The following is an 11,972-nucleotide window of genomic DNA, read 5'->3' on the forward strand; positions in this document are numbered from 1 at the left end:
AGGTTAAATGACTCGAGGGAGTGTGGAAAATCCCCATTTATTTAAAACAGCTCTTTGATTCGGTTGGTGTCCAGCCGTCCCTAATAACCGAACATCACATCATTTGGACGGATGTGTCACGTGCAGGGCACGGACCAAACGAAGTCATACCCTGATTGGCCAGAATGCCAGTCAACCCGAGTCGAGCATCTTTGACTCGACGCTTCTCGCCCCCTCACGGAGGTTCTGGCATGACCCTGTGGAACACGCTGTGACTGCCCTATAAATACAGTTGTAATAATTTTCCTTTGTCCTCCATAAAGGGCTGTGTAGAGCTACCGTGCCTTTTGATATACCATAGTGGGCTGAGCAGGAAGCCAAGGGAGCGAGCGATACAGAGTTGCACTACTAATCAGCAAGACAGCAGTTAGCGTCCGCATTAACGTGAGATCTGCTAACCGATGACGGTCTGTACGATCGGAACAAAATTATTCGACGGAGATTGGTCTGCCTAACGAAAGATAAAATTCGTATGTGGTTAAAGGTAGAAGCTAAGCGAGAGATGGGGGTGAACGTTGTCCATCCGAATCAGGGGAAAGTACCAGTCCGTTATGGTGCTAATTATAGAATGAACTCGGCCAATAATCACAAAATAACCACACGAGAGATGGTAGGAATCAGCGGACATCGTGATGGGGAATTTGAGGGAGTGGATTACAACTCCACATAATGCAATGCAACACGTACAGAAGTTGATTGTGAACAAGATCAGGGCAAAAAGGAAACGATAAAATCCGACATGAACAGTAGTGTAATCGGACAACAATTTAGCGATGGAGCTATCGCCGAGGCTCTGGGAAGTTTGTACTAGTCCTCCGAAAAAACTGTTCGATGGAATTTACGAGGTGCTGACCAATGGAACATGCAAATGGCGAAGAACCCGTGATAAAAGGAAGAGCGGTGCTCAACAGCGTGCAACNAAGAGCGGTGTCAACAGCGTGCAACACCGCCACGAAGACGTAGCTCATCCGGTTTGTTGTCACTGCGAAGCAAAGTGAGACAGAGGGATAAAGTGTGAACATGGCTTGGAAATAATCAGTCGTCTTACTGATCGGTCATACAAAAATTAAGCAACCAAAGACAGTAGATCCCATCAGCTTTATTCTGATGCAGGAAACTGCGGTAATAATAAAAATGGGGTTTGTGACCATAGCTCATTGGTGCAGACGCTTTTTGCCGCCTTTTATCGCGAAAACTATCCGCATACGAAGCGCTGGGTATAGGCGCCGATGGACAGTCCCAATGAGCACAAATGACTACCATCAAAACCATAGGAATAACCTTTGGTCAGTCGTTAAACCCAATATTGATGAGCTGACCGGCCTAGTAAAATGGATTAGCTCAGATGCTGTGCCTGGTTAAAGCTCATCAGCTTAAATAGCTTATAACTTAAGTCGGTGTTGACCAACGGACGTATTCAAAGCACATGCAGAGCGACTTTTAGGGTGCAGTGTTCAATATCCATAGTAGTTGGCCCCTAGTGAACAACAAAATCGGCTATTCTAGAGAAGGTCGTCATTACGAGGTGACCAGTAAGTTTTTCCATAGTTCAGTCTGGTTTATTCTAGAGACTTACAATGTTGCCATAATATTTCGCCTTATTCACACAGTTGTCAGAAAAGGCCTACTTTGATAACGCTAGCTGATCGTACTGCAGTTGGATAGCCTTCAGTGATCAAGTGGCTTTAAAACATGCGTTATGCTGGAGCTGCGACCAGCGGCGATCAATCCTGCTGGTTCCAGTTTGCACATGGCGCATTCTTCTGGTTCATTAGACCCAGGAGGACTGACTCGAAACCAAGCAAAGATAAAAATCGGGATTATCCTCTCCGGATGGCAACTGAAATCTAAATTTTTAATTCAGTTTCTGGTAGATAACCACATGATCCTCGCGAAGGAGAAGCAACGGAAATGTTGTCGAACACCACAATAACTGTGCGGTTGAGTCAGTCAGGGAATAGATTAGTGATGGCCTGCCACTTTCATTCATCGCTGTCTTGACACCAAACCCGTATCGGAAATGACATTAATTTTTCAACGTTATACAAAAAATATTGGAGCAGCCCAGCTGGGAAAAAGTGTGACAAAGGAGTAGATGAAATGAGAAACAGTGCACGATCCGCAATCTCGTAAGAACTGCTCCAGCCACTACAGACGCGCCGACTGTCTATGACCCTGACATCGTGTCCTTGTACGAGGATTCATGCATCACGTCTGCGTAGATGCACTAAGTGTGTCTCCTATCTCGTTCTGACAGTCGGTTAGCAGCAGATCCTGGCCCGGCAGTGGTAGTCACTATTTAATGAGTGCACGCTCGGGGGCGTTCCAAGGTTGTCAATCTTTTGTTCGTCCGAGGTATCAGTTCACACATCCGTTACGGATCAGACCGCAGCAAACGTAGAAAAAAACGGTGAATCGATTAGACCATATAGTAGCCAAGGTATTTTCAGAATGCGTTGCGCGCACAACCGCGCAAAGACGACGTTTGCTCGCGTAGTAGCGAAACGCCTGCAAACCAATTGCGAAGTTCGGCGAACAGATAAACTGACACCGTCGATACGACAAAAACACATGAACGCTTTGGAACTTGGCTTTCACATGCAAATAAAGGATAAATAGGCAATCGACAACAGTGGTTCATGAACTGAAACAAATATAATTCTAATACAAGAATGAAATATTTGATCACAGTGAAACGACTCACGGGACTGGGGACTGGCAAAACGTTAGTGAGCAGAGCTCACTTGTCATTCGACTTAAAAAACAGCGTGAATTGCAAGGTACTCGGTAAAAGTAGACTAAGTGAAGAAAACTTGCATTATTTCAACAATAATAGCTGCTAAGGGCCTAACTACAAAGGAAAGCGAACCATGCATGATGACTATCACGGAGGTCAGATTCCTAAAAGTAACCACTGAATGCCCGAAATCTAGTGAGACCCCCAACTCCACTAGATGCTGGCCAGACAGTCAAGGCCCCCGCAATATGCAGCACGTCATAGCCAGACAGTGTGAGTCGGCGTTGGACCAAGTTCAGACAGTGTCCCTGCAGTGAAAATAACTTGAGGCCGTTGTATTTCAGCACTCGTGCTCCCGCACTCGCCTGTTCGGAATAAAGCTGTTGTATTCCCTTCAGTGAGTTTTTTTTTCAGCAGCAGGCACTGGAGCGGGATTAGCAGTCAGATACAACAGATTGGCGAATCATCAGATATAACAATAACATACCCGGCTTCTGCATTTGATCCCTTGTTTCCGTCTACGGTGGTCTCGTTGTTTGGTTCTCCAACAGCGTTGATATTATTTTGTTGTTGGATTTGAGTAGTTCTTGGGTTCATACCAGGGGATGAGGCCTCAGTGGTTGTTGCAGCCGTGGTGGCCGTTGCATTCGCATCCACCTTCAACGGCTTCGAGCGCATCTGATGTCGTTCGTACAGAAGAATTGCCGTGACCAATACAGCAACCTCAATGACTATGCCGATGAATGGCCAGAGAGCAGCCCATCGATCTGCATGTATCAAGAGAATAAATAGCACACTCAGTGACAACAGAAAGACGTTTATGCGTATGGCAGGTCACGATTTTGCTGTAAAACTAACGAGCCTACATCCAACTGACTTCGGTTCCAGATGGTACGTGGAGCTTCGAACCGTCACCTATTTAGATTTTCAGGTCGGACGTATGTCACATATTGCCATCCACTTATCCCACAGTCTGGAGTTCAAAAGGATGGGACACTAACATCTGCTTCAAGTTAAGTGTCACATGCCTAGCTTATTTTCATGTCCTATATGAAAGCGGGTAAAAAAATAGAAGCATTACAAATGGCTGTATGAAATTAGCAGCAGGAGTCTCAACTGAAACGACTAGCTAGCGGAACACTGGCTAAGTTGACATGAGCGACAATACGAAGGCAGTGGTGCTCGAGACTGGATAGAGGTCGTAGTTCCTGCCTGCATCCAATAAAATCCTCTATACAACGAACATGTTACCGACAGAAGTGCCTATCCTATTTGGTCGAAAGAGAAGAAAAGGTAAACCATTTATTCCAAAATGAAACGAAAAGTGTCGCATTTAGGGGAGTGGTGCTGGAAATGGCTCTAGGACGCAGTTAGTGTTTCGTCCGCAACCTTAATGTGGAATGCTTACACGGGGGCGAGTTTGTTCAGTGGTTAGAGCGCGAATTTACTGGCCGGAAAGTCCATGGTTCGAACCCGACCTTCACCTCTCGACTTCCTCTGTCTAGGCTTGGGCAGGCTTGGGCACCTAGAAGTATCCCAGCCCTCGTGCCTCCCTCTGGTGGCATGGGAGTTAGGCACCGAAAGGGTGCTATACCTGAACGATTTCGATGCTTACACGAACACACACGCATCACCACCTGAGTAAAACAATCCACAGTGACTCATTTGCTTGGTCAGATCTTCGGCCCAAACACTGGCTCTGGATGACTTATAATATCGCATACGGATCGGACTGGACGAAACATTGTGCTTGGGAAATGGTGTCCTTTGGGTGATTAGTACAAGGAAACGTAAGATAGCAGTACCCATAACTCACTGAAAGCCCACTAACCATTTCATTCATGAGGCAGGTGTAGTCCCCATCTTAATATCAACGTTATTTTCTGGTTGAACATTAAATTTTACGTAAGTGCTGAAATGTACTTTGCCGAATTAAGCTACCGTGGACAGAATACTCAAATGATGCCCAGCTGGAACCTCCGTTTATGATATAAACTCGGGAACTACGCCGGCCTAGCGAGTCTTAGGAAGATGGACACCGGTATTGAGCTGTTGGAGAGTTTCAACTCCAGGAAAACGCACGTTAATAGAGAAGAATGATGAGAAAGTTGAACCTATAACCTTCCATGAAAAAACTCCGTGTGACTTGCACTCTGGAAACGAAGTCTTCCGACATATCTACGATTAGAACCAACCTTTAAGTCAGTGGTTAGAACAAACTGATTTAGCACCCCTCTCCCGATAAAACATTACAGATTTAATAGTCGCTACCCTGAGACTACCCCCTAACCAAGGTAACTGATTTCGTCGTTCATGAGATAGGCGTTATATCGGTCAGCTGTATCATGCCTTCGGTACATAGCAGTCAAACAACCCACAAAGGTGAGGAAGCTGAGACACTGTCAGTCTGCCCAACACTTGAGAGAACTGACCGCAAAGCCGGATCAGTATCGCGCGCCTTTTCCAATCAAATTGCCCCAAATTCAGAGTCGGATGCACTTGATTTGAATTGTTTTATACTAGTTAGCCAGAGATCAGATCAAACAATGAGAATGAAAAAATCGAAAAGAGCGGGTCAGATGTACTCACAATTCGTTAATGACTGTATCGAGGTCACTGTTGCCTAATCCAAAGCCAAAGCGGTATAGAATGGGTTAGCCTGTCTCACTAAGATAACCTGAGTCGAGAATTTACATCCATTAGAAAGACAGCAAAAACGATGTGGGAAAGTGTGTCAGTGGCAAGAGCGAATCATCACTGAACGAAACAATCGGGTTTTGGTGAGAAGAGATGAAAATGTTTCCAGCAAAACATCACGGCACAACTACGGCACCCAGGGCAAGGTGACTGAAATTGGGATGATACCATAATAGACCGGAAGGTCTTATGACAAGGTCCTCAGCGCTTCTCACTTGGTACCTTTGTCAGTGACAAAAAGAGTAAACATCAAATTTGGAGTAAAGCTGATTGCCATTTGTGAAGGTTAAGGCCCTTTTCGATGAGACTCGAGCACCAGTAAACAAACAGCTCGACAAAAATTGTTGTCGAGTTACGAATCGATGACCTACAGACACGCCTCGGTAATTTGATCTGTTGTTTTGTGTGTTAAAACGAACGCCTGTAATGGGTGGACGCTATCAAAATGGTCAATAACCAAGAGTCCATTGCACATTGCAGAGTAAGCTGACTGTCGTATCCTAATGGTTAATAATTTCACAAATGAGTCTGGTGACCGCAACCTTTTTCCAGCGGTGCAGAACGGTACGGATGTGGAAATAATACTTAGTTGCTGCAGATGACAAGATGAGAGTGAACTTCAAAGTAACCACTGACAAGATTGCACCCCTGGGAGTGGGTGAGTTCATAGCTTCAACACAACGAAATCTTCAGTGAAGGATTGAACCAGGATACAGCCGTACAACAGCAGCATTCAGTCGTCTCAACGTAGCGTAACCAAATAAGACGTGCGTAGGCGAACGGTCCTTAGACATGGATAACACATAGTCTGGTCGCGTCAACCAGTGTACCTGTAGAACACGATCAACCGAGTATCCGTCAGAAACGTGGTGCAAGGCCACGCCAAGTACATCAGCACCAATATTACGTTAGGTAAGTTACCTTGCTTGATTGTGTTCCAACAAATTTTATAGTCTTTGTAATTAGGATACGATACTGTTGCAGAGTTTTGAATCCGGTATCCGTATAAAATTTCTTTTGTTTAACAAGCATGCTTTTGTCGACCGAGGGAGTCATGACTGATGGGTTCACGCTTGTGGGTTGACGGTGCAGGTAGCATACTCATACCCAAAGTTGAACAAAGAACTTAGTAGACAGTATACGGACAGAAGTTGAGGTGGCACTGGACAATGATGGCTATTTGAAAATGTTCGATTGGAGTTTTGGAAACTCACGAGAGCTATACATCCACGCCGTTCCACAGGCAGTTAGATATTAAGCGCGGGGAATTAGAGCCTAATCAGCCAAAACCTGATTTTGATTCGGCGGACCCCGCTTAAAACGATACAACCGTTCCGATGTAATGCCCTTTCGGTGCCTAGCTATCATGCCACCTGAAGTAAGCACAAGAGCTAAGATACTGCTACGGTGCTCAGGACTAGACAGGAGTAGTCGAGATGCAAGGGCTAGTTTCGAACCACATACGTTCCAATCAGTCAGTCCGCGCCTTAACCACTGAACGATCTAGAGCCTAGACTGAAGAGAATGTCAAGCGATCGATCAGAATGAGTCCATTTTTGAAAAACTTTCCAAGTTTATTGGACTTTGAAGACATTAGACGAAACTGGTCTCTTTTAGGTGTGTTCTTTCCAGCACGAAATCTCTGGAGAAGTAATTGCAATCCTCTGAGTAAAGCGGACTGATGATACTGGCAAACTATGCAGTAACCAGTGTATATTGGACGCTGTCGAGTCCGACAGTTCAGAACTATCGTTCATCACCGTACATTTGAAAAACTTCAACTAGGATTTACAGAACAGCTGTTCTGCAAATGTGTCGACATGGTGAAAAGTGGACATGGTATGAAGGATCCGGCCTACGATCCGCCCAACAAACTTTGAAGAGTATTCTTCTGGGAAAACCTATTTTATGCATGCTCGGATTTGGCGCTTGTATTAGAGCGGCCGACTGGGCTGAATGGATGAACCCGCGATCGGTGCTTTGACATTGGCCCATTGCACCTGATGGTGCAGCTCTTCTTGAGGTTGGATAGGGAAGTAGGCTGTTGCAATATCTTCACCATTTGAGCTACTTCACTTTCATGGATGAGTTGGCCAGATTACTTTTCGGACCTCAGAATGGAAACGAGGGTGGTAATGATGGTGAGGATGTAGTGATCTTGGAGAAGTGGGCCAATTTGTTGGTTGCGACGCGACCCAAGACAATTAACTGGCTACCGACAAACATGGATGGTTTGAGGCACCGCTCGTTATCTGTGTTTGAGTGTGTGGATTCACCATTGAGTCAGAGGCTGAACAAATTTGAGTAAACTATAATTGACGGAAAAAAGATGGTTAGAGGGGAGAAGTTTAGGGACTTCTACGCAGTTGCAGTTTATTAAAGCAACCGAATAACACTAGGAATAATGCGGATAACTGAAACTAACCTTTCACGTTGACGAGGATAAGCGACTCATCCCCGTTTTCAGGGTCTCCGACACTGCACTCATAAAGGCCATTATAAGCGCTGGGCAACTGCGGAAACAGCAACTGATCGTTGGGCACACTCTTGGTAAGAAACTGATACTCGGAGGAGTTTTCGCCTAGCAAGGCAAGGTCAGCTCTAGCTTCTACCAATGCATCCGAATCCTTCATCATATCTGGTTTGATCGGGGCGAATCTCCAGATAACTCTGTCTGGTTTCGGAAAAGCTATGACCTCGCAAGAGATTAACAAGCGATCACCTTCCAATACACGCCGGTCTTTTGGAAACAGTGGCAGGATGGGTGCAGCTGCAAAAAGGACAAGTGGTAAATGAGTGGCTTGGTGGACAAGTACCGCGCAAATATCTGGTCGTGGTAGGGAGAGTGACGATCTAAACAGAGGAAAACTGTATTTACTCTCCAGTCGTACACAACGGTTCTGATCCACAGAGAACAATTCGCCTGGTTCTTAAGATGAGAGGCTACTCTGATAATTAAGCAATATGACCGAAAACAAGGGAGACCTTTTGAGAAGGCTTATTGGTTTTTGATCAAGCGACTTTTGATCCGTTTGCTGAGCTTAGCGATTGAAAAGGCTGAAGAGATTGTCGGACAACCTTACCCAAGCAAATGGTGGTCAATGGCTGTAGCTAAGACAACAAACAAAACGTAGCTAGAATGCGCCAAACGATGCGCATGGACATGGGGTGGTACAAATCGCTTGAAGAAACAATCAGAAATCCTCCGGGACACTGGTGTGTATCCTGAGGTGACAGGTGTATCGCCTCCCTACCGAACATTCGACAAGTACAGTTCAATGTCAATAAACAGACAATAATCACTAAAATACAACCTGCCAGCTTAAACCACATACCAGAGAAGGTTATTCCTAGCTGCTACATTCTCTTTCACTAAGGACAATGGAGAGATCTGTGCGGATTGGAGGCAATGGCCTACTAGTCATGGTCACTATCATTAACGACAAAAACAGCACCATTGAACAGTGCCATACAGCTGCGTGGATTTGCCGAAACTACCGCGACAAAACATTCGTTAGCACTGACGTAATTTGCAAATGGGTGTCTCTTCAAGAACCGTTCCATCTTTACCACAAGATGGGAACTAACCAGCGCAGTTAACACCGGTTACACTACACCTGTCAATACTGTCAGTGGTTACTGTCTAGTCTAGCAATCCTCGTTTGCAGTCCACGACCCCATTGTTGCGTGACGATGTGAGCCACGCGGGCCGGGGTAATGATGGATTTTCGGTTGCCAGATGGGTCACGTACGTTGGTCTGATGCCGACGCTGCGGCACTAAGGACACTACTTCGCCACAAGGGAGCGCAGCAAACTCAGCTGCGCTGGTCACTGCCGTCTTCCTGGATGGGGACCCGGAGACGGGCCACATCAATGGCTAGAGACGTTGTCAGATATGGCCCAGTCGCGCCCTCAATGGCGCTCGTGCATCCAAGCTATTGCCTTCAATGCATAGCTCATTTTCCAACCCCCCCCACTTGACAGCCCACTGTACCTATCCCTCCCCCCAAAACATCGGTGAACGAAACTGCGGCAGCTACAACCACTGTACGACGAGTACGCGGTTATTACAGCTGACAATGATGATGATGATGATGACAAGGGAGTTTCACTTGTTAGCACTTGGTGCCAGCTAGTGTCGGTCGCCGACAACTATAGAATCCTGTACAATGCGAGCCACAGTTGGATGTGAAAAAGGCTAGAAAAGCGAGTTTGACATGTCTGATCCGTAGAAGTGAATGGATGAGGTTGAACCAATATTGAGAGACCACTCTGATGGTTCTGGCTTCCATACCTTTCCAGATGTCATGCAGTCAGCATTATGACGTACAGAGGATAGAATTGCATCCTCGAGCAGACGTTACGCGAGGCTGGGCAAACCTCCTGTACACGAATTCCCACTTTATCCCATGACTGTCTCAATTCCGGTCATCCGTCCTTCCAAGGATAACCAGAACTGAGTTAGCGTGCAGCTGTCAGTACGATCAAGTTTGTTAGCGAGAATTTTTAAACTTCGTCGTCAAACTATGAGTTGGCTATATTTTTCCAATTGAGGTTATCCGTCCTTCCAAGGATAACCAGAACTGAGTTAGCGTGCAGCTGTCAGTACGATCAAGTTTGTTAGCGAGAATTTTTAAACTTCGTCGTCAAACTATGAGTTGGCTATATTTTTCCAACTTCAAATGACGGGATGAAATTGGCTTGGTTGGGCAAGCGACCCCCTGAATGCAAGGCACATATCCAAACCACAGTAATTTACGGAACCTGAGTGATAGGTACATGGCGAGCAAGTTAGTCTCCTTTGGAAGAAAACTAGTCGAGGTATTCAGTACCTGTGAATGAAAGCGTCATAGACATCAATGGGAAAGACAGTGAGAGTATCTGTTGTGTATAAAGTAAAACGGATCACATTGTAACGTCAATTCAGCCTCTGATGGATAAGCTATCGCGTTGGAGGCATCTAAAGGGGTCAAAAAACAATGAAAGTCATTATCAACTCACGGGAAATACTAAATTCCAAAGGGATATTCCGGAAGTCTCTTCAATACACCTGGCGCTACATACTAGCGTGAGACGAATTTTAGAGATGCCCAGTAGCGATATTCAAACTAAGCATCACCTAGTAAACAGTGTAGCCGACACAAAAGCCGAGACGGACTTATACAACTTCGACCCACCATCGAGAAAATTCCCCATCTCAGGGAACAATGCAGTCTTGTTCCACAACTAAGAATTCAGCTACTAACATGGGCTATATGCCGACTCTCACGCTGAAAAGCTGATGCAATTAGTAATTTTGCAACACTATAGTGTTACACAAGCAGGTTATTCGACATTTATTCCACCGCAAAGCGGTCTTTCATAACCTTACCGCGCTCGCAACAGGACCCCTGTCGGGGAGACACTCTGGTCCTATTGAAGATTTCTCACAGAGCAATTCCTCCAGGTGCTGAACGCTGGGGAATATAAATGACGCGCCCACAATGTGAGTCACGAGCTAACTCGTTACTGAATTAGCCAGGTAAATTGACGCAATCTGATCATTCACCGTTGGTCAGATTGTATCGCTAGACTTACTGGGGATTTTTCAGTCCAATGGGAATCGGTCAGAGGACGTGTGGTCTTGTGACCAACAGTATAAAACCGCAAATCAAAACTGATCGTACAACGAACAACTAGTGGGACGAGAGTGTAGCCCTTGTGATCTGCTACAAGGCCCTGTATGGTCAAGGTTTTCGGAATATGACCATCCGTCTTCGCATAATATGAAGAAGCAAATATATAACAAAAACACCACAATTATCAAAGTGGGCGTAAACTACCTCTCACAAATCCACTGGCCTGTGCTGACTGAGTCACCGCCTCCGTGGTGGCTGAGACAACCAGCGTGTAGTTTCCAACAGAAAGACCTGAATCAGATTGAATAGGTTACCAAATGGAATTACTTTTATCCCTTAAATGTAAGGTGATTTCCACTGAATTTTCACCCTGTAATTCCGTGCTGTATGCTGTCCCCGGATTATCAGGCAAAGGACCTTTAATGCGCAACACATTCAGCTGAGCCCCATCGAATAGCCAAGATAGAGTCAAATCATCTGACGCTAGCGTGGTAGTGACGTTGAATCTAACCATGGTCGGCACACTTGTGTTCATATAGCGCTTGGTAAACGAAATGCCTTGTAGTTTCACTGGTTCCAAGAACGTCTCAATCTTGCCATCTGAAACTTTTTCCACTAGGAAGCATGGGTAAGCAATGATTTAGAGCTCACCTGACAGGGTATTGCACGCGGCAACCAGCACAACGAAGATAAGGGAGGATGAAAAGGAAAGCATCTGGAGTGTTCAGGAATCCGGAAAGGGTAATTGCAGAGACCTTCAAAACAATGACTGAAATAGACCATGATCAAGACAGTATAGTTGCAACAAAAAACTGACTGGTACGTTCCCCTAGAGAAGCGTTTTACCAAGCTGATTGCTGCACTATCAAAACAGACAGGG

The 11,972-nt window shown here is 45.5% G+C and overlaps 1 protein-coding gene across 1 annotated transcript; it reads right to left on the bottom strand.

Moving 5' to 3' along the window:
- Positions 1–543: 543 nt before the first annotated feature.
- On the bottom strand, positions 544–11,771 carry T265_15709 (hypothetical protein; the record flags this gene model as incomplete). The annotated part of the gene is made up of 6 exons (XM_009178992.1): positions 544–1,021; positions 3,264–3,543; positions 7,899–8,243; positions 11,297–11,383; positions 11,420–11,707; positions 11,744–11,771. Coding segments are annotated over 6 exons (1,080 nt in total), but the record flags the coding sequence as incomplete, so codon positions are not given.
- Between the last annotated feature and the right edge of the window lie 201 nt (positions 11,772–11,972).

The sequence above is a fragment of the Opisthorchis viverrini genome (assembly GCF_000715545.1).
Source record: "Opisthorchis viverrini unplaced genomic scaffold opera_v5_756, whole genome shotgun sequence".
In the NCBI taxonomy this organism is placed as follows: Eukaryota; Metazoa; Platyhelminthes; class Trematoda; order Opisthorchiida; family Opisthorchiidae; genus Opisthorchis; species Opisthorchis viverrini.